The sequence below is a fragment of the Larus michahellis genome, chromosome 1 (assembly GCF_964199755.1).
Source record: "Larus michahellis chromosome 1, bLarMic1.1, whole genome shotgun sequence".
Lineage (NCBI taxonomy): Eukaryota > Metazoa > Chordata > Aves > Charadriiformes > Laridae > Larus > Larus michahellis.
Window position 1 is genome coordinate 57,392,308 of NC_133896.1, and position 22,988 is coordinate 57,415,295.

Genomic DNA, 22,988 nt, shown 5'->3' on the forward strand with positions numbered 1-22,988 from the left:
CCCCTCCTCCTGCCGCACCACTCTCCCGCCACACAGCTGCTCTTTGCAGCCCTCTATTCTTTCTCTCCCTCTCTCCTCCACTCTCCCCTGCTTCTTTTACCGCACTCCTCGTTCCTCCATCCCCCCTTTTGCGCTCCCCTCCTCCCCTTGCCCCTCTCCTGCGCCTGCCTTCTCCCCCCTTCTCTCTCCCCCCGCCACCCCCTCTCCCTTCTCCTGCCCTATCGTCCATCCCCTCCTTCTCCTTCTCCTGCCGGTGTTTCCGTGCGTGGCGCCGATTGGCTGCCGGCATCCGTCCCCCGGTAGCCGCCGCTCCCCGCCGCCTGCCCGGCGGAGGAGCCCCCGCTCCCGCAGATGGCGAGGGGAGCGCGGGGGAGAGACCCGCCGGCCTGAGGGTGAGGGACCCCGCATCCCCGGAGGGACGCCGGCCAGTATCCCCGGGGCCGGCCCAGCTCCAGCGGGGCACGGGAGTGGGCCCCAGTCCCACACCAGTCACGGAGGGGGAGATGGGCAGGTGCAGGAGGAAGGACTCGCGTCTCCGGTAGTGCACGGTGGGACTCGCTCCCTCCTGGGACCGCTCTGCTCAATTGCTTTTAAGAAAGGGGAAAGGGAAAAATATGACTCGGATTCTCCTGGTGAAGCAGAGGAAAATGTACATCCCAACGACACGTAAGTACCAGGCGGCTCTGCCTGCTCTTCCCAGATGTCTCCCGCGGGCATGAGTCCATGCAGAAGTTAACTCTGCAGTCCCAGAGAAGGAAGCCTGCCGACCCTCCCTGATCCCCCCAACTCTGCCAGCCCAGTCTGGTCCCTACCAGAGAGCTCAGCCCGGCGGTGAGGCAGGGGGAGTCCTGGGCTGGAGCAGGGCCATGGGAAACAAGGGGGACAGGAGGGGAGGGTGGCAGAAGGGACTGCAGGTTATTGGACTCTGTGGATCCTTCCCAGCTTCCATTCCTGTTTTGTAACCAGGTCTAGGCTCAGCTTTTAGTATCCACCTCCTCCTCCCATTCAATGCAGAAAATATATTATTTTTTATTCCTAATGAAAGCAGTAGCGCCAGTTTACCATCTCCTCCTACCTCTCTGCCTTCCCCCCGCTCTCCAGATGTATGGACCAAATATATTCTGGCAGCACCTGGTAGGGAATCCCAAGCCTCTCGCAACAGGTGCAGTCCACATCACTAGGGACAGACGCCAAGCAGATGCCAATACACTGTCAGTCTGAGGCCAAGGCTCCTCATCAATTCCTGCCTATGCAGCCGCTGCCGAAGAAGCCAGCAGAGTGAATCCAATGCAGATGAGGCACTGGTGTCCAGCGGTTGTTCTGTCGAACTAGCCAGAATATGTGATATGGCATTTGAACTGCTAGATGGTACTTGAAAAAGTTAGGATGGCACAGACAGACCATGCCTGCTTAAAGACAAAGTTTCTCCACTGCAGCGCTCTGAGCAGCAGAATGAGTTTATAGTGAACCAGTGCTTTGTTGCATGCCTTAGCATTTTTGATAGGGCTTTTGGAGCCTTGTGGCTGGGTTTACTGTATTGCTAAACAACAGCCCGAGCAATTAGCTTTGAGGTCTGGACCCCAGGCACTTTCCCATATGCTCTTCAGCCCCAGCACGAGTGTCCCCATCCATACTTGATATTTGCAGGGCTCAGTCTCCAAATGCATTTTTTTGTAAATTCCTTTGCATGCAGGAGGAATATTCAAAGGGATTCCTAACTATGTCCCCACCTTTTAGACAATCATCATTTCATGAACATACTGTTCCCCTTTGCAGGCATCTTTGTCTCCAGAGCAGCCACTGCCCTCCCCTTTCCTCCAACAAGTGACTTGCGTCACTGGAACAGCACTGGAAAAAAATTATCGGAGGAAAGATCCTTGAGCTTAGAGTTTCAAATCACTTCCTACTCTGCCCATTCATTGCAGCCACTCATGATGTGTGGAACAACCCAGTACTGCAGAACCCCGAGAGATGGGCTTCTAGAAGGACAGCGTGTCACAGCCCAAGGCAGCTGCAAATAAAGTCTAAACAACTCCAGTCCTTCAAAGCTCATTTAAACATAGCAGGAAACATTTATGCAATAGCCCATAGAAATGGCCTTAAGACATAGTTGCCCAATTGTGGTTTCATGGGGCCTGTCAGATGAGGCTCTTTCAGCATAAGATTTGATACACCTGTGGATTCTGTTGGGTTTACCTATCTGATGTACAAGGAGTTCATCCAAAGCTCAGGTCTCCCCTAAGGTTTCCTGAAGTTGGAATGACATCTACAAAGAAGAAAAAAAGCTGTAGTATCAAGACACATGTGAACAAAGTTGTGATGCTACAGAGAATCCCATCTCGGAAAAAAGTTTCTGGAGTGTTTCTGGCCTCCTGAAAGTAGTCCCTCCCTTGGGAGTCCTTTCCTTTGAGATCCCCAGTTTTCATTTCAGTAACAAAGGAGCTTCAGAGCTCTTTGGTGGGATACGTAAAGGTGAGACTTAGGGTCCCTGTTCTCTTCCACTAAGTCATGCTCGCTTCCAAGGAGGTAGTTCATCAGGAGAGTGACCCTGCCAGTCCACTTCCAGAAAATTTTGCCAGAGCCTGGGTGATCTTGAAAGCATCACAAGTCTTCCCTGCATAAGATTTGCCAGGGTGTCTCTGGTCTGGAGTATATGCTGGTCTCTGTCGCTCACATATCTGGAGCCCTGACAAAAGACAAAAGGCACAACCTTCCCTTATCTGCCTCTTCTCTACCTGCAGTTTCTCACCCAGTGTCAGCAGAGAGCTGGTGGAGAGTGGAGAGGTTGTTTGTTCAAGGCTTTCTCTGAGTGAGCTGAGTGCTGTTTCCATGCCAAACCCTGATGTGACGGGCAATTGGGCACCTCAGATTAGGAGGGCTGGGACACTGCTTTGGTGTTGCAAACAGCTGGGGCAGGCAGAGCCTCTTCCATTAGCAGTGTGTTGCAGGGTGCAGAAGGAGAGAGAGAAAACAAGAGAGGAAGAGACAAGAGGGACCTGGACTGATCCCTCTTGGTGTACCCAAAATAATCTGTCTCTTCCTTTACTCTCAAATTGGCATTGCACAGACCAGCTATCTTCCAGCTCAGGTGCTGAGCTCAGCCTCTGGGCTTGGATTGAGAGCGGAGGTGCTTTTGTTTCTGCTGGTGGGGCTAACAACGCCATGGTAACATGGCCAGTCCAAAAAGAGCTTCAGCAAGCAGGAGGATACTCAGTGAATGGGGGAGCCAGAGTTGGAATGGCCCTTTACCACTGGATGCTCTTCCCTCTTTTGTTCGTAAGACACCTGCCGCTCATAAATGAGAATCAGGCCCCTGGTGACTAGTCCTCAGTATTGGAGCTGTTAGCAGAAAATGAGAAATTTTCCTGTCCCTATCCTAGTCTGTGGTTCTTTCTCCAGATGACCTTTCCCTAGTGGAGAAGACCCATTGGCCCACACTGAGGCATGTCCCTGTTTGTCCCTCCATGCCCAGTGTGTCTCCCAGGACTAGACAGGGTCGATATTGTCCTACGTCTTCCAGTGACTGCCAGCATCCACAAACTCACCTTGACTTCCAATATGCCTATCCATACCTACACACAGTTCATTTGGTGATTTTATCTGTGGCTTGTTCAGCTGTCATGTCCCCAATACCAATGGCTTTTTTCTCCTCCTTTCACCTGCAGATTGCTAACTGATCCTGCAAGGACACTGTCCCCCGCCTTCTTCCCTGCCTCTGCTATGGACACTTCTGCTTTCAGCCTCCCCACGCCAGCGGTATTAGAGGAGGGGAATGTCTCTGGCAGCTGGGCGGGCTTCACCACCCCCAACGTCTCCACCACCAGCAGTCCTGGTGTGGTTGTCAGCGGCATCCTTATCCCCTTGGTCTACCTCATTGTCTGCGTGGTGGGGCTGGCTGGGAATTCTCTGGTCATTTATGTAGTCCTGCGGCAGTCTGTGAGCGAGTCAGTGACCAATGTCTACATCTTGAATCTGGCCTTAGCTGATGAGCTCTTCATGCTGGGCCTGCCGTTCCTGGCTGCACAAAATGCCCTGTCCTACTGGCCATTTGGGTCTTTCATGTGCCGCCTGGTAATGGCTGTGGATGCCATCAACCAGTTCACCAGCATCTTCTGCCTGACAGTGATGAGTGTTGATCGCTACCTGGCCGTGGTCCACCCAGGGAAGTCCTCCAAATGGCGGACAGCACGGGTGGCCAAGGCTGTGAGTGCAACTGTGTGGGTGCTGTCTTCCGTAGTGGTGCTGCCTGTTGTGGTCTTCTCAGATGTCCCCTTAGGGATGAGCACATGCCACATTCAGTGGCCAGAGCCTGCCTCCGTGTGGAGAGCTGGCTTCATCGTCTACACTGCCACCCTGGGATTCTTTGGGCCACTGCTGGTGATTTGTCTCTGCTACCTTCTTATCGTCGTGAAGGTCCGTTCCTCTGGCAGGCGGGTGAGGGCTCTGTCCTCCAAGCACAAGCTTTCAGAGCGCAGGGTGACGCGCATGGTGGTGGCTGTTGTGGCTGTCTTCGTCCTTTGTTGGCTCCCCTTCTATGTTCTCAACATAATCAATGTCGTCTGCCCACTGCCAGAGGAGCCATCCCTCTTTGGCGTCTACTTCCTCGTGGTGGTGCTGCCGTATGCCAACAGCTGTGCCAATCCTATCATCTACGGCTTCCTCTCCTACCGCTTCAAGCAAGGATTCCGGAGGGCGATCCTTAGGCCATCCCGCCGAGTCCAGAGCCAGGAGGTGCCAGCATGTCCCCCAGAGAAGACTGATGATGAAGGGGAAGAGGGTGAGATCAGCAAGATCACCCAGAACGGTAATGAGAGGCAGGAACACCCTCTAAGCAGTGGGGAAGGAGAAAGCAATGAGCAAAAACCACTCCCCGAAGAACCTGTGGGATGTGAAAAGAGCAACAAGTTGCACGTCAGTTATTTATGATGAAAGGGATGGTGCAGGGGAAAGAGATATTGGGACATTGGATCCCCTTCACCCTGTGTGCTTTTCCACTTCAAAGGCAATGGGAGAGGTTGATACAAGGGAATATTAAAGGCCAAGACTCTACTTAAAGATGAAGAGGGCTCCATGAGTTTGTGGAAGAAGCAAGGCATTGTTCTTGGCTTTGGAAGGGACACCTGAGGTTTCTGTGGTACCAGGTAAAGGAAGGACTCAATCCAGGGAGAACTGAAGAGGTGATGGGCACTGACAGTATGGAGAGAGCAAGGTCAGCCCTAGACTGCATGATCCATCCTTAAATCACCCAGCTATGAAGGGCATCAGCTGTCATCTGACTGTGGCACCTGCAGGAAGTCCTCAAAATGACATGTATGACACGTGCCATTGAAGATCTAGAAATAGGTATCCCAGTGCCTTGGTTATCTTCCCTATAAACATGAGAAGCAGTTTACCCTAAAGGAAGAACAGGAAGAAAAATGTCTGTAGCTAAGACATACCAGCTGCGTGAATGGCTGACCCTTCTCTAGCTCTTCAATAAGTCTTGGGGACAACTTCCCTAGTTATGCTGGTTGTTGCTGGAGACTGCTTTGACTGCTCAAACCCTCCTCTCTCTTTCCAGGGCTCTCATGGACTCTGGGCAGGCTGATGACACTTACCTGGGAGAACAAATGGGACAATTCTTTCCTGAACCTCGCATTCTTCAGGGTTTTCCTGGTGCCTCTGCACCCTGGTGTAAAGTGTAACAAGGGTAGAAAAGAAGACAACAAGGCATGGGTTGGAGGCAGGGTTTTGTTACAAGCTGAAATGCCCTTCCCCTTTTCCTCTCCCTAAGCCTTACTCTAAATAAACAAAAATCATTTGGACTAAAAAGGCCAACTGGGCAGAACCATTCAGTGTGTTTAGGGGAGGGAGGGTGCTATAGATTTGGCTCTCCTGAGAATACACAATGACTTTGAGTTGAGCTGGTCATTGTTTGTCTGGTACAGGAGACCAAGACATGTATCAGTCCAGGAGGGGGGCAGGGAGCAGAGGGAGGTCATGGGATGTCCAGCGTGTGAATTGATTTGTCTTATGGGAAGTGGTAGGGTATTTGGCTCGGGATGGAGAAGAAATGATGTGTCTGCACATGTTCAAAGGTGGTTGTGTGCGAAAGTTTGATCACTGGACTGTATGTGTGTAAGAATGGCTGAACAGGGTCAGAGATCGAGGAGCCACTGCTGGGGGGACATGTGCATGGGTTGGCCACTGATCCTAATCTGTGTGTGGCTGTAGGGTGTGTGTAAATGAGTACAAATGTAGATATGGGGCTATGCGTGTGTATACAAACACAGATGAGGAAGTGTGCTTATGTGACTGTGGGATGTTTGAGGGTATATACGCTTGTGTAGGCATACAAGTATATATGGAAACGTGCGCACGCATGTGAACGCTTGGGTAAGAGTGTGAGTCTGTGTGTTGCTGTGAGTGGTGGATGAGAGCTTGCGTCTGTGCATCAGTTGTTGCAGGGAAGTTGTGGGTGGGCCCGTCTGAGTGTGCAGGCTAGAGAAGCAGCAATGTACAAGGGTGGGTGGGATGAAGGTCGCTCCCTCCACTTTGACTTCATTCCTGCAGGCTCTGCTAAATGTCTGCCCCACACCTTGAACTTCTCCATGAATGCTGTTGCTAAGCTACAGCCACCAAGAAGACTGTCATACCAGAGTCCTTGGTTATATCTGGGCACTTTTCTCCACAAATAACTTTGACAAATGGGAAGGAGGGATCCACCAGCAGGAGACATGCCTCCCTGAGGTCAAGAGATGTTGGAGGAGGCAGTTCATGAAGGGTCAGTGCTGACAGCTGGCTGGGTGATGCAAAAGTGTCTCACGGGTTACTTGAGAAGAGGCATAAGGTGGGAAGGGTTGGCATGGGGCCAAGTGTGCTGGGACAGAAGACAAAAGCCCGGGACTGGAAAGTAGAGCAAGCTGCAGCAGCTGAGGATGATGGGAACAGAATCACTTTATGAGGAAGCAAGAGACAAGGTCACCCAAAGGTGATGTGAGAAGTGAAGGCCTGCTGGGCATCAGGGGAACTGGAGTGCAGGACACCTGAGTTTGGGAAAAGACCGTAGCAGAGCATCAGGTGAAGAGACATGTCATAGCCGGGCCACAAAACAGAGGAAGGGTGAGAAGGGACTGCAAACATGACCAAGCAAAAGCCATTCAGCTGTGCTGTCAGCCACTGATACAACCATCATCTCCCTGACAGAGGTGACAATTGTCCCTATGAATCCTCTATCGTCTGTTTCATCTTTGAGCCTGGGATGCTGGTGCCAAGCCATCCATGCCTGTAGGCTCAGCCTCAGGATGTCAGCTACCAGCAATACCACACATTGCTTGGCTCCTCTTGCAAAGCGGGTGTACTCCCCTGAGCATGGGCAGTCAAGACCCCCAGGAGTGCTGGCTCAACTCATGGGGAAAAGAAAGTGTTTGGTGGCCAGTTTCTATCCTCTGCTACCTCTTCACATGTCCTCCTCCTTCCATCCGCGCACCAGCTGCCCAGTGAGAAAAGAAGCCAAACTATTCATGGGCATGAGATACACAGTCTGTTGGACTAAAAAAAGCCTCTTTTATTTTTTTTTTCTGTTGGGGAGCTCCTGCAACATCCACTGGATGAAGCACAATCAAGAAATCCTGGCAGAATGAAGATGAACTGCCAAAGCTCCTGCCTCTTTATGGGGCAACAAACAGTAGGAAGATTAAAAGGTCTCTCAAGTGAGTTGTCAACTAGGTAGACAACACAGCACCTTAAATGGGGGTCTGTGTTGCTCCTCTTGCAGTCAGGACCAGGGCAAGGCGAATGCTGGACACCACTGGCGCAGGAATCACTGTAGGACCGAGGAGAAATGGTATTAGCTGGGGAGCACATAGCGCTGTTCGTGGCTGGTGACCAGGCACTGAAGAAGACGTGCAACAGTGAATGAGGAACTTGGAGGAGGCCGCTCAGATGGGTGGGGGGCCAGATATAGGAAGGGTTTTTCCTTCTCCATAGAGTGGCTGCCCAGCTGCCGTGGGGAGACGGGGGAGTTGCCCGGCTGCCAATATGCTGAGCAGAGATGCTCTCCTCCACCACCGAATTGAGCTGAGACTTTCATTTTGCACGCCTTTGCAGCTCCATCTGCTGCAAGTCACCACTCAAGAAACTCCACCGACTGGTTGGCTTCTTAAAATACCTGCATCTCTGAAGAGCCCAGGCACTGCAATGCCAGCGCCGAGCAAGCGCGCCAAGGAGATATCATTTTGATACATGAAGTCTGAGCCCACTAGGAAGGCAGCTCGGCAGGGGATCCTGCTGGGGAAAACAAAATTTTTTCCACGGAGACCTGCAGAAACCTGGAGGTCTTTAGTTTAAACAGGAATTGAAAAGAAAAAAGGGTCACAAGTATCATATTCTTCTGTCTTGTGTTTTCTTCTCCCCCCTACGCTGCATCCTATTTTTCAGTGACAAATTGGGGAAAAAAAAAACGGAGATGAACCGAAAATAAGACTGGGGGAGGGAAAAGAAAAGGTGGGGGGTTTTGTCTGAAATTCATGAGGAGAAAACAAGTGCTGCAAAATTCTGCAAAGTATCACCATAGATTAAAAGGCTGTTTTTTGTAGGAAGAGACGTTTGGAATGACGGACAGTACCTCGCTGCCTGCTGACCCCTGCCTGCTGTCCTCAGCTCTGTCTCCCTCCTGGTGAATCCCCAGATTTCTCTGTGGTAATAGCATTAATCTGACTGCCCTTGTGATCCCTCTTCCTCTCCTAACGATGGTGTGGTTGACTCTGGGCAACCCAGAGGCCACCGGGACCCTGCGCAATGGCTAAGTGAAATTCTGGCTGTGTTCAGGGGGATTTGTTCCAGTCAGATGGGGAAATGGATTTTTCTATTCTGGGTGCAGAGACACGGAGATAAGGGCTCCATCAAGCCCTGTGCTGCACAAAAGGTTTTATTCTCGTCACGTAGAGATCGGAGCTGCAAGACTAGAAAAGGCCGCAATGATTTCAGCAGCGTTGTGCAATGCCTCTTCCCAGCAAACATTTGATCATAGGCAGGGTGTTAGAGGCACGGAGAACCCATTCTGCCACCTGCTCAGAGAGTTCACATGCACACGTCAGAGTGCACAAGAGCGGGTATAGAGAGGCATATATATGTGATGTGTGTACACACATATGAATGAGTATTTATGTGATTGCATGCATGTATGTGTGGGTACATGTGAATGTGTGGATATGTATAAATATATATATACATATTCACATGTGTGGGTGCTTTGATTTAAGTGTGTCTATGTGTGCGTGAGACCATATGCGGCCACCCACACAAATGCTCACATACCCAGACATGCACGTACCTCTTGGCCTTAAGCATGAACACAAGAGCACAGCGCATACGCCTTCATACACACCGCCCAGGCATGGGCTACAACTAGGAGATGACAACTGGACCTTGGAAATGGCCCTCCCCACACACAGGCCCACCATACCTGTGCACCCAAGCACATTCCTGCCAGCCCAAAAGTGGCCTGGGGCAACTTCGGACCCACTCAGTTTGACCCTTCTGCTCTGCGGTGGATCTTCAGGGGAGAAACTGGAAGGGCAAGGAATCGCGATCAGGGAGGGGTTCCAGCGTGGAGAGGCGAGGGTGTGTTTCCAGGCTGTTACTAACACAGCCCACACTTAGTGTCATTTGAAGCTGTTGTTAGGGAGCCGCTGTATTTGTCATCAGCAGGGAAACACAGCAGCTCAGTGCCAGATTGTCCAGGTCACGTTCTGCTTCAGCTATTGTAGAGGACCGTGGAACAAGGGGGTGTGGGGAAGGGGCAGGAAGCAGTTAATCAGTTGTTGAAATAGGGGAGCCAGTAGATAAAAGAGACAGGGAGACACAAGAAAGGGAAACATCCTTGAAAAGATGTTCCTGGCTCTCCTGAGGATGCAACAGAGAATTGAAATGCTTTATCTGCTCGAACGAGTGGAAAATATGCAAATATTTGCTCATGAAAACTTGGTGTTCTTTGCCTTCCCAAGCATAAAATATGCAAACGCCACGCACAGCGCAGCCGGCTCGCTCAGATCTCACATTTACCACGTCATGCACAAACACATGCATACACATACCCGGCACGTCAATGCAGCCCGCTAAAGCCACGTGCCTGGACTGCAGCATGTCCTTCTATATGTGACAAACAGGGTCCTGTGGGAAAGAAATATATACGCCTCGATTCACGAGCTGTGCGCTCATGGGCTGTGCCGCACCGCTGTTTCCTTCGGCCGCCTTTACTGGCAGCAGCTCTCAAGGGGGGGTTTGCAGAGAGGACGAAGCACCGTGAGCCCATCCCTGTCCCCACCTGCCCTCGGCCACTGGTGTCACCCACCCGCCGGCAGGACAAGCCGGCTGCCCGCCGACGGCAGCCTGCGGGGCGCTGCGCCCAGCCTCCTGCAGGGGGGAGTCGGCAGCCGCCGTACGGGCGGGGAACCGGGCAAGGAAGCGGGCGGGCGGGCAACTGGGAGGGCGGGCAACCGGGCGGGCGGGCGGGCAGGCAGCCACCGGGAGAGACTCGTAGAATCGTTTTGTTGGAAGAGACCTTTAAGATTATCGAGTCCAACCGCTAAGCCGGCACTGCCAAGTTGCCACTAAACCGTGTCCCTCAGCACCACATCATTTATCTCATCCATGCTTGTAGATATCTCATCGATGCTTGTAAGTATCTAAAGGGCCGGTGTCCAGAGGATGGGGCCAGGCTCTTTTCAGAAGTGCCCGGCAACGGGCACAAACTGGAACATGTGGAATTCCATCTCAACATGAGGAAAAAATTCTTTACTTTGAGGGTGACAGAGCACCAGAACAGGCTGTCCAGAGAGGTTGCGGAATCTCCTTCTCTGGAGGTATTCAAAAACCTGCCTGGATGCGTTCCTGTCCAACCTGCTCTAGGTGAACCTGGTCTGGCAGGGGGGGTTGGACTAGTTGATCTCCAAAGGTCCTTTCCAACCCCTGCCATTCTGTGATTCTGTGATCTACAGGTCTTCTAAATACCTCCAGGGATGGCGACTTAAACACTTCCCTGGGCAGCCTCTTCCAATGCTTGACAACCCTTCCCATGAAGAAATTTTTCCTAATATCCAACCTAAACCCCCTCTGGTGCAACTTGAGGCTATTTCCTCTTGATCTATTGCCTGTTACTTTGGAGAAGAGACCAACCCCCACCCCACTACAGCCTCCTTCCAGGTAGTTGTAATGAGCAATAAGGTCTTCACTCAGCCTCCTTTTCTGCAGGTTAAACAACCCCAGTTCCCTCAGCTGCTCCTCAGAAGATTTGTGCTCCAGACCCCTCACCAGCTTTGCCACCTTTCTATGAACACACTCCAGTACTTCAATGTCCCTCCTGTAGTGAGGCACCCAAAACTGAACACAGTACTTGAGGTGCAGCCTCACCATTGCTGAGTACAGCGGGACAATCACTTCCCTAGTCCTGCTGGCCACACTATTTCTAATTCAAGCCTGTCACACATTGCTCTTTTCCCACCTGGGTTTGAGGCAGGGCTAGGCCTGGCGGGGATGCTGCACAAATGGCTGGTCCCAGCACGCCTGCACTCCCCACAGTGTGATGAGTGCAGAAACAAATTATATTGTTGGAATTTTTGTCCAGACTCCTCTCCAACACCACTGTCTTCTGGGAAATCCCATATATTCACCCTGCAGGTGTGTGGGCCTGGAGATCTATGCAGAGCCCTCTGTTAGACCCTGAGAGGCATCGCAGCTACTGCAAGGCATCACACAGTTTCAGCAGAGATCTGTTGCTATGAAATGCATCAAACTTTATCACAAAGGTATCAAACAATGCCTATGCCCTGTGCCTTGAAGACGGAGTGATGAACATGCTCGTGCTGGATCCAATGGCCAGAGAACACAGCAGGACTCTTGCCCTTTCAACTAGTTTTAGGACCAGACTCAGGACAGTGCTGCCAAGCAATGGTGGAACCTCTCTGTTTCAAACCCCTCCAGTGTCAGGGTGGTTCCCTTAGTGGGACGTACCCGTCACAGATACAAGAGTTTCTGTGAGCTCTTAAACACCAGCTTCCCCCCTCTTGACACAAAGTGCCTGTTTCTTTGGTGAGAAAGCTCATGGGTACCTTGGAAGAAAATTTTCTTGCCCTAACCACTGTCTACCTTTCTCAGCACTGCTCCTGAGAGTTGAGATGCCCCCAGTAGCGACCTGCTGTTGATAACTCCTCAGGGCAGGGTTAGGAGTGTGTGTAGGACAGGACAGCACAGGACAGGGGTAAAAACTCCTGGGTCTACATAGGAGAGGATGGGAGGAGGAGGCGTTCAGATGCATTCAGATGCAGAGAAGCAGAAGGCAGCAAGCTCGGATGGTTATTTTTAAAAACTGGTTCAAACAGGCTGCAGTGTCACCTGGTATCTCCCACCCAGCCAAGCGGTTGAGCCCAGGTGCTCACAAGGCAGCGAAGTCTTGCTGGTTGCAGTTGGGTTCGTGCTTGTAGTCCCACGCCCACCAGAATTTGGGGTGGATACTGGCACAGTTCCTTCCCTCAGTGGTCTCTCAGGCAGGGTCACAAGGTGGGGGTAAGAGACGGGACACTCAAGCTGAAAAAGCTACCTATGGGGAGAGGGGCAGCCTAGGTGATGTCCCCTTAGCCACATGGCATCTCCAACCAACGCAGCTTGTCCGCCACTCTCTGATACACGGTTCAGCTGTGTCTGGCAGACATGCAGTTTCTCGGACTAGCCGTGGAGGCAGCTCACAGTTTCATGCTCGGGGCCAGAGACTGCCGGGTCTAGCAACAGCTTTGCTCTAGCAATAAGTACAGGTGAACGGCTCTTCCAGCGGCTGCTCAGCCACGTGGCGTTTCAGCAATGCGCAGCAAAAAAGAATTCAGCGTCTTTGCCAGGCCTTGATCTCTGTGTGAGACAGTCCAGGCCGCCGAGCAGACCAGCGCAGAAATCCCTGCTGGCAGAAGTGCCCTCAAAGGCAGCAGCAGCTTGTGTAAAGCCAGGGAACGTGTCATTCCTGGTCGGTCCAGGCCCCACATGGACAGAAGTTATGAGAGCGATGTAGCTGACGTCCAACAGGCCTGCCCATCCTCAGAGACGTACGAGATATTCTAAGCCAGTAATTTCATACCGCGTTGGTGCTCTTGGGTAACAAGGGCTGGCTGTTACACAAGCCTTGTGCACAGCCGTGGAGTCCACAGGCTCGAAAAGATTCATCTTATCATGGTATCACAAAATCTTAGAACAGTTTGGATTGGAAGGGACCTTTAAAGTTCACCTAGTCTTCCCAGCCCCCTCTGCAGCCTGGCCAGAGATGATCGGCAGACGGCCAGCTGCTGTTACAGGGTAACCCGAGAGCACCCCAAAATACTGAAACATAAAAACACACTGCCACCTTTCCATGTCCCAGGTGTCCCCCTCCCCTTTTGCAGGCACTACAGAAGGGCCAGGCAAAGGTACCCAGGCAGTGGTGGAGAGGAGGCGAGCACGGAGCAGCGCTGCCCATCGCTTCCCAGCTCTCGAAACACGTGAGCTCTCTTTCCAAGGGTAGCAACGGCAGTAGCCAAAAGCCTGAACTTTGCTTCCAGAAGGAATCAGCTGTTGAGCTGAGCAAATCATGATGCTGTGTGGGGTGGGTGGAAGGAGGGAGGGAAGGAGGGAGAGCCAAGCCTGACACGGGCCAGAGCGGGGGGGGGGGAGACACTCACAAAAGCCTTGGAGGCAGGATGGAAAAGACAGTAATTACATAAAAGCACTTGGCGAGCATCTGGCTGGAGTCAGCTGGGCCCCGCCAGCCCTCCCTCCCCGCGCTGCTCCCCAGGAGCAGCTGAGGATACGGATAACCCAGCGTGGGACCCCTCCGGAGGGGAGCGGAGGTAAGAGTCTTCTACTTCCCCTCCTGGCTTGCTATGCTTTCGGAGAGTGGGGGCAGAGGGGTGAGGAAAAACGGAAAGGGAATGCGACTGTGGTGGAGGAGAAGCAGCCAGGAAGGGGAAGAGAAGGGGATGTTTCTCTGCCTCTTGGTGTAGATGATACCTTTGCTCCAGAGGTTTTGGTGAGGGAGGAGCTGTGAAGGGTGAGCGTGTGGGTGTTTGTGGGTGGACGTGAGTACGTGTGTACGTGTAGCAGGGCAGGGGATCCAAATGTGCAGCAGGGGAGCTGAGCTGTACACAGGGACTGGAAAGGGGAGAAAACATCCAGGTGATTTCCTTCCTTCTGTACCTGTGGTGGAGAGGGTTAATAGGATGGGACACAGCCACTGGGGGAGAGCCACGCTGTATCCTCCTTCTTTGCCCGTGTTGGGGTGATTGCAGGAGAAGGGAGGAAATGCAGAAGGAGGAGGAAGCAGCTGCTTTTGAGCAGGGATTGTTGTAGTCCAATCTGGCCAAAGCTTCCCTGGGCTGCTTCCAAGACAGAGTGTGTGATGAGGGAGAGGGAAGATTGTCGAGCACACAAGGTGCCTTCAGGCTTGGGTTACACTTAAAAGCATGGCTGGCACAGGGTTGTTGGACAGCATTCTCAAAACTCATGTCTTTGAGCACTCAGCCATACAAGCCAAAACCTCCTGCAAATGTGGCTGCCCTGGCAGAATGTTGCTGGTGCAGCCAGTTCCCTCCAGGGAGGAAGGCGATATTACCCTGGCAAAAGTGTCTTTACTGGCATAAACTGCTGCCCAGCTGGGCAATGCCACCCATCCAAGTCTTTGTTTGGTGGCTCCCTATGGGTCCCTATTCATCTCAGATGAGACATTTAAATACAAAGTCCTGCTCGCTGCCCACTGTGAGCTGTTCTTGCAGTCAGATGAGACAAAGGCAAAGGCCCCAGCTGATGAGGTCCTCCACAAAGAACATTTGCTTGGTTCTGAGCAACTCAGGACTACAGATGGAAATGTAGGATGGAAATGAGTGTGATGGCCTCCCTGTTACCTGTTCCCCTTGTAAAGGTAGATGAGGTCAGACATTAGGCCAAGAGCTGCAAAAAGGGGGAATAATAAGCCGGGCAGGAAAACCTGAAGGAGTGAGGCACTGCAATAGCTTTGATGGGACAGAGAGGAACTTTGCCTTCAGTGTCAGTCTCAGAGTTTTCATGCACCCCAGAAAATTTATTGACTTTCAACAGTACTGGCAGCTGCCAACATCCCCACCAGCAGCAGGCAGGAGCAGACAACACCACGGATCACAAAAACCTGCTTCTGTCAGCTGGTAAGGCTCCATTAGCAAGAATTGTTGTGCTAACCTTTCCCCATCTCATTTTCCAAAAGGGGAGACAGGCACAGGCAGACGTGGGATACCTGCAATCGGTCTCATTGCATGTCAGTGCTGGAGCCCAGCTAGGAACTCACGAGCACAGCAGTGAATTTCTTGGTCCTCTTCCCACCCCGTCTGGAAGGCATGTTCACTCCATGTTCATTGAGCTCTAGGCTGACAGGCAGCCTGAGAATATCTCCAGGCCTCCCAGCCCCCCCTTCCTCCCTTCCCCCCAGCTCGCAGCACATATTTTCCCAGAGTTTTCCGCTTGCTTCTCCAGTGGTGCTGGGGTCCTGCCAAACGCCAGCCACTCTCTGGGAAGCGGGGCCTCCCATTCCCAAACTAAACAAATGGGAGAAGGAAAACAGAAAAAAAAAAGAAGTCTAAGCACACGTAGACACGCACAAAACCCTTTCCCCCTCAGAAACCTTGGAGCCTTCTCCAGCTTCTGTTGGAAATTGCAGGAGGCACAGTGCTGACTTGGCACTTCTGGCCCCTGCAGAAGAGAGCTATTGCCCATTCTTCCTTCTGCCTCTCAAAGATACATGTGTGCACTCCCCCCAGAGTATAAGTTCCCAAATCCAGTTTTGCTGCTGGGTAGGATCCCCAAAATCCTCTTCCCAACAGATTCTGGAGTGTAAGAAAAGTCTCCTGTTCACCCCCCCCCTCCCCCCAACTCTTCCTCCCCCAAAAATGCCCTTCATTTGCAGCTTCTGGTGCAGCCACGTAGTGCTCACCCCAAGAGCACAAGCACGTCAGCTCGGCGCCAGGCTGGGGACAAAGATCAGGGCCAGGGTTTGCTCCAGATCCTCAGCTTTGCTGGCAGGCAGCTCCCCGCAGCCGGGCTGTGCTTCAGGCCAGGCACATCCCTCCCGTGCGAAATGCTCAGACAGGGACCTAACCGGGGACATGACCGGGGGATGACATGCGCTGGAGTACAAGACTTGGGGCTCTGCCCCGGGAGAGTGGATGACCAGAGAGGGAAAAAACTGGTACCTCTCCTAGTTGGCAGATGAGCTTGCTAGAAAGATCACGCCTGGGGCGAGGAGCTGCAGTGACATGCAGAAGAAACAACACAGGAGAGAATGAAAGATGAATTTTGGGGACTATGAGCGGGACAGGCAGAGCTGGGGAGACAGCATGGCCAGCCAAGTGAAGGACTAATACCTGGGACGAGTGCCTAACGCGAAGGAGTGAGGGCAGAGTCCTGCACCAACCCACCTGAAGGAAAGCCCGTCTTTTGCACCCATGCACCTCACCTTGCCCATCCTGAGATGCTCATGGTGGGACGCTGCCCTGCCGCCTGCCCACCCTTTGCACGGGGTGCAACCTGTGCTGCCCTCATTCTGCTGGCCGGGGCTAGGCTGTTTGGAAGCAAAAAGGCAGAGGAATAAAAAAAAGAAATATATATATATATATATATATAAGGAAAGGCACTACCTAGGAAAGAGTTAAAAAGCGCTGAAACCCAAGCCGGTTTGCAATGGAGAGCGCCCAAAGCCAGGGAGGGGAAGGGAGGGAGAGGAGAGGGGAGGGAGCAGGTCCAAGCCCAGCTTGAGCACCCAGCCAGCGCTCAGCAGTGCCTGTGCCAAGAGCCAGCTTTCTTAAAGCCATGGGCCCGGGGGCCGGCTTTGCAGGCGGAGGGGAGCCGGCGAGCAGGGGCTGGGAAGCACAGAGGGGAGCCCTCGGCCTCCGGGGTGAGCTGCCACGCTGCGCCGGGGTGCAGGCAGAGGGAAGGGAGGGCAGAGGCTGGGAAAGGGGCTTTCTCAGCTTGTTTGCGTGTCTGTCTTTCGTCAGCTTGCTTCTCTGGAGGCTGCCTGCTCCCGAGATTTGCTTCTTTCACCCTCCCCTGCTGTGGAGCAGCTCCCCTCTGGTCTGTCTGCAGAGGCCTGGCACTGCCCCCTGCTCTCGGAGGACATCCCGTTGGGAAGGTGCTGGGGTTTGCCTGAGCACACAGATGAACACTGGTGGGAGGGGGCTGAGGTAGAGGGAGGGATGGGATTTGGTGGGCGGAAGGAAGGGGGCTGAATTTAAGTTTCCAGGCCACAGTCCTGGGTCAGACTCCAGCTGGGATAGGGGGGTTGTTGGGTTAACTCCCGTAAAGAGTTGGTACCTTGTGACTGGAGGACTGGAGAAGTTTTCTACAGCCCTCCCCACAGATTCAGTATGCTTTTGCTAAAGGGGCTGTGTGTTTTGCCATGGCTCCTTCCTCTATCCCAGCCTGAGGACTGAATCTTCCAGTGGCTCCAGTGGTTTGCCTAGTGAGGGTCAAGCCTTCTTCCAGGGTTAGCACCTAGCCTCCATTGGTCTGGGCAGAAGGGCGTGGGGCATACTCTTGGGCCTTGCGGTTGCTACTCAGATTGCAGCCTTGAACCTCCAGGGACAAGCATGTAAACTCCCTTCACAGGACAATGCCATTTCGTCCCACCCCTTGGCTCTAGCCACAGAAAGATGTTTTGTGGTGATCTCTGCTCCATCCCCCATGTCCTCCCCTTCTTATACCTTACTCTGGTGCTTCCTCATATCTTCCCAGGTCAGCATGGACATAATTTACCTGCGCACACCCCTGGCCTTCCTTCTTCTCCGTCTTGTTGTGCTTGGGGCACCCACTGATGAACCCAACCTCACAGAACCAGACCCTGGTGCTTGCAAGCGCTGTTGTGACCCACTGGACCCTACCACAGATGCCCCACCGCTCCCTCCCAGCCAACACCACTGGCCCTACCCAGTACCGGAGGTCCGTCCCTATATCAACATCACCATACTGAAGGGTAAGTGCCCATCTTGGCCCCGGGATGCCAAGCCCTGCTCAGGGACTGGTGGCACTATGGTGGAAGCGACAGCTGGGTTGATGGCATGCTGGTTGTGCTAACAAACTGCCAGATGCCCTCCTGAAGGGTATGTGCCCCCAAATACTGTGCCAAGGGTTTAGATGTTCTGTGCTGTGATGAAGAGTAGCTTGGGGGAAGGGAAGTCAATGCGTATCCCTGCTGTGACCTTGGTGTCTCAGGATGCTGCCCGCTACCAGCTCTTCTTCCCTATTAGCATAGGAGTGGCGGTGGGAACCTCTTGCCAACCTGGAAGGACACCGTCCTTGCCTCAGACTCCCAGAGTCCTGTAGTGCCTGAGGAAAGGAGCGGTCCCTATCCAGCTGCAAAATAAGCATGTTTGGAGGGTAGGCATTGGCACCTGGGAAGGCTGCGGGGAAACCTTCTCCAGCTCCATGGGTCACATGCATTTCGGAGCGGGAGGAGGGCAAGGGGTGGCAGCAGCTATTTGCAAGCACCTCCAAGCTGTCAGTGACCCCCAGCTCATTCCACCCTGCAGCGGCTGGCTTGGATAGCAGGAAAAGGCTCCTTATTTTAGATTGGCTCCTCCCTTCAGGGCTCCCCTTTTAGACTTCGCTGTGGGCAAAAGCCTGTTCCCAGCTGGATCCTGCTACACTCATTTATTGTTGCCCTGTGGTTCCTCTGGGCTAGATGGGCAGATGTTCCCCCTTCCCTGCCCAGCCTGGAAACAGCTGCAATCCATCAAAGCTCAGCAGCATATCTGGGGCAGAGAGAGGCCTGGACTAGAGCAGGGTGCTGCGATACCATGCAGGGGACGGAGAGAAGGAAAAGAACAAGGCCCAGATTTGGGATGCTGTCACTTGTGCTGGGGGCTGCTCTGACCCCCATCTCTTCTCTGTATACATAAAGTACGTTCTAGTGCTGCTTTCTCTCTGTATCGATGCCTGCCCAAGTGTGTGACAGGGAACATACAAACCAAAGGACGCCGGTATTGTCAAAGTACCAGCCCTCTAACTTGCACTGCACCATCCGCCAAGTCCAGCTTGCAGCTTTTCCCTCTGACTGACCACTGTTGTCCCTCTCTGGTCATATTCTTCCACAGGCATTAGAACTTCTTCCCCATCTCCAGCCTACAGCAAGAACAGTGTTCACACTACATGGATAAGAGGGTCATGGGAGAGGTGTGCAGGAGGGCAGGGGCTGTGGTGGAGGTAAAGGAGTGTTGTGGAGGAAGAAAAGGTAAAAGCCTCAGTGGTACTTTGCATTGCTGGGCTCCATCCGGGGCTGAAGTCTCCTAGGGGCGGGTCATAGTGCCTCCAGCAAGACCATATCATGTGGTGAGGAGGGGGTTCAAAAGAGAAGAGACCCCGGTCACACCCAGAGGTCTGCTATCTCCTTTCCCATGAAGCACAATTATATTGTGACCTTCAGGAGCATTCCTTCTTCTGGCAGCATTGCCCCACCCTTGAGCAATCCTCTGCCTCCTTGTTAGTCTTTTTCACTGCCACTTGCACCTCTGCCTCTGGTATTACATAGGAGTTGTGTCCTCTGCTTCCTCTTGTAGGAGAGAAAGGAGACCGAGGAGAGCCTGGGATGCCAGGGAAATGGGGCAAAGAAGGACCACGAGGCGAGCCGGGTGCCCAGGGCCAGAAAGGCAGTAAAGGACAGATGGGCACAGCAGGAGACCCCTGCAAGCATCAGTATGCTGCATTCTCCGTCGGTCGCAAGAAAGCACTGCACAGTAGTGAAGGCTTCCAGGTCTTGATCTTTGACACCGTCTTTGTCAACCTCTACAGCCACTTCGACATGTTCAATGGCAAATTCTACTGCTATGTAGGTGGACTTTACTATTTCAGCCTCAACGTCCACACCTGGAACTTCAAGGAGACCTACATGCACATCATGCACAACGAAGAAGAGGCAGTCATCTTGTATGCCCAACCCAGTGACCGCAGCATCATGCAGAGCCAGAGCCTCATGCTGGAGCTTCAGGAAAATGATGAGATCTGGGTGAGGCTCTACAAGCGGGAGCGGGAGAATGCCATTTACAGTGATGATGTTGATGTGTACATCACCTTCAACGGGTACCTGGTCAAGCCCAGCCTTGACTAACTGCCTCTCCTTCTCCTTGAGGCCTCTTTGGCCTTTTCTTTCTTCCTCTCTCTCTCTCTTTACTGCCCGCAACCACTGCAAATCACTTGGAAATGGGCCTGTCAGTTCTCAGGCACTGAGTGTGAAATTTGCTGCACTGGCTCCCACCTCACACCCTCTTGTAGCCAGGCCTCTATCTGTCCACTTACAGCATGACACTACCATCTCTCGCCCCCTCACCTCATGACCCCAACTTAGGTTATTGTCTGTTTCTAAATCCGCCAGTGAATTGTGTCTGGCATTTAGGGTCCTAGAGCAGGAGGAATGATAAACCGCTGTTCCTGGGGATGTGTCCCTCCTTGGGGCTTCATACACAAAGGACTCACGTAGAAAGGGCTAGAAAGTCCCCACTGCCCAGGAGCATCTTAGCTCCTCTATGTCCCAGCTAGAGAGGCCAGTTTTACAGCCTGCAACATGGCCTTAATGTTACCTGTCACACCTGTAGTCTGGAGAGAGGAGTGGGGTCTGATGGCTTCCTGTAGCACAAGGAAGATGTAGGAGTGGTGAGAGATGACACTGTCTTTTCAAAAAGGGGACTGTTGACCTTCTGAAGGATGTAACTGGCTTTCCTTAGACACTCTTCTGGGTCACAGAGTCAAAGTTGACTGTAAAATCTAGGCCTGGTGGGATTGTTCTCCTCAGTGCCAGCTCTAGTTCTTCTAAGAGATTAAGGGCCAGACACCCAGCCAGATCCTTCAGAGGCATCTGCCATTGAATCAGTAGACCCCACCACTCTATTCCCACTAGGGATCATAAGCACAGAATGAGACAGAGAGAGACAACCCTACCAAACCACCCTCCCAAACCTTGCCTGGGATGATACTCGGTCTTGGTTCCCCAGCTGTGGGAAACTAGTCCAGACAGTGAACGAGAATCTGGTCTCTTTTTTGGAAGAGATGCACTTGTGCCCTTCCATTGGTATCAGAGGTCATCCCTAACACTTGCTGATGTGGGGGGAGAGTCGGGGCCAGGCCCTGGCTCTTGTGTGCCATTAGGTTGGTCCTCCTGAAGGTGGTTCTCCCAAGCTGGTATTGAGAGACCACTGTTTCAGGACCTGACCTAGAGGCTGTATGCAGTTAAATCAGTTCTAAACCTGGGCAGGTTGGCACCTCTTTGTCTCTGTGACGGAAAAGAGATAGAGGTGAGACTACAGCACCTCACCCCAGGGTTAAAAGCTTCCCTGCCATGTGCTCTGTGCCCTTTTCTGGCAATCTCATCAGAGCAACTGAGAAAAACATGTGGCCAAAACAAACCCTCGCTCTTCTTGTCAGGTTGGAGATGTCGCAGTGGGAAAGGAATGCCAGCGGCAGGATTTTCTAGTACCATTTGTACTGGTCTCACACTGCTCTCACTCACATCCCTCTGGGATCACTATGGTCCTGGGGGGAGCAGGTGAGGCTGACTCAGCACTTTGGGAAACCTACTTCCACATGTTGTGATGCTCCCGTAAACAGCAGTGCCAAGAGTTGTCTGTTTTTTGAGTCTCAGGACAGGACAAGCAGGAGAAACTGTATTTCTCCTCTGGCCATCACTGATAATGAAGTCTTCTGACTTATCTAGCTTCTGCGGTCTCACGATTAGCCAGGGTCTCTGCCTGTAGCACCTGGGACTACCAGAGCTCTCCCATAGGAGATACACATCATTATACAGGACTAGGTCTGGTACACTCAGCCCAGGATGGCAAAGGCACAGGGACCCAGGGTAAATATTCAAAATGAACTTGAGAGAATTGCAGGACATTTTCTCTCTTGCCCTGTTTACTTACCCTCCCTGCTTTGCTAAGGAAGCTGTACAGACTGGAATGAGTTTCAGGCACTTTCTGCCCTCAATCCTCCCCACCACTGTCACTGAGGCAGTGGGTATAAAAAAAAGGTTTCGCTAAGGCAAAGCTGTTTTTTTTTCCCAGGGAAACCTGTGATGATGGGATCATGGGAACTAAGGGAGACCGAGTTTCTTCCCCTCCCTTAGCAGGTCAAGCATGTGGAATTGCTCAGAGGCAGGATTTCAGGCAGTAGAGAAGCAGCAGCATGCTGGAGGTGTTGCTCAGGATCAAATCCCGTTCTCTCTTCCTCAACAGGCTGCAAACCCAGATGTTGTCTATCTAATCTACAGTGTATAGTGCCCCTATGTCTCCCTGAAGAGAAGCAAGCCTCTCTAACACTGAATATCTCCAGAAAGAAGCTTCCTTCTTCCTCCATTTCTATTTGGTGTTTGAATGCCAGTGATAGGTCTTATGTGCTACCCATAAGCAGCCAGATGGTGCCTGATGCACATGAGAGAGGAGGGAAGGGGGACCAAAGGGTGTATTTAAAAGGCTTCTTGGTGCTAAACAAGATGGCAATCCCTTGGTGCTAAATCAGATTTCAGGAGTATTGTGTGCTTTCTGGAAGGTGTAGTAGTCTGAGTTGTAATGTACTGTGGAATTAATGGTGCTTTATGTTACAAAACCAAACTCCAAGAACTTTTGTGTGTATATATACATTTTTTTTTTCAGTGGTATTAAACTTTTTTCTCTGGTTGTTTTGCACTTAGATCTGCTTTTCCCTCCCAACCTATTCCATCTAGCTCTGGTTATCGCCGAATAGTGTGATGGAAAAGACACTGACATGAAAGAGACAGGTACAAAGTCTAACTCAGCTCTGAAACTTCCCTGGGCAATCCAGGGCAATCTTCTGTCTGTTTCCTTTGTGGAGAACCATTACCTTAAGATTTTACTGCATGCACACTTCTAATGACAACCCTCTCCTCTTTGCTGGGAAAGCTTTAAGTAAATTCAAGGAAGGATTCTTTGGAAATTACCAAAAAAAACCCCAGGACAATAGAACGGGTT

The 22,988-nt window shown here is 52.2% G+C and overlaps 2 protein-coding genes across 4 annotated transcripts; both read left to right on the top strand.

Moving 5' to 3' along the window:
* The first annotated feature begins 528 nt into the window (after positions 1-528).
* C1QTNF6 (C1q and TNF related 6) lies at positions 529-22,758 on the top strand. 3 transcript variants are annotated; one of them, XM_074579604.1, is made up of 4 exons: positions 15,011-15,173; positions 17,016-17,149; positions 17,752-17,989; positions 19,572-22,758. In XM_074579604.1, exons 1-4 carry the CDS (start codon positions 15,011-15,013, stop codon positions 20,117-20,119), a joined length of 1,083 nt encoding a protein of 360 aa, XP_074435705.1. In that variant the 3' UTR covers positions 20,120-22,758. The 3 variants fall into 3 exon arrangements, with proteins under 3 accessions (XP_074435726.1, XP_074435715.1, XP_074435705.1); XM_074579625.1 differs by lacking the exons at positions 15,011-15,173; positions 17,016-17,149 and adding an exon at positions 529-666; XM_074579614.1 differs by lacking the exons at positions 15,011-15,173; positions 17,016-17,149 and adding an exon at positions 13,662-13,847.
* SSTR3 (somatostatin receptor 3) lies at positions 533-5,811 on the top strand. The gene is made up of 2 exons (XM_074579589.1): positions 533-666; positions 3,666-5,811. Exon 2 carries the CDS (start codon positions 3,721-3,723, stop codon positions 4,924-4,926), a length of 1,206 nt encoding a protein of 401 aa, XP_074435690.1. The 5' UTR covers positions 533-666; positions 3,666-3,720; the 3' UTR covers positions 4,927-5,811.
* Positions 22,759-22,988: the final 230 nt, after the last annotated feature.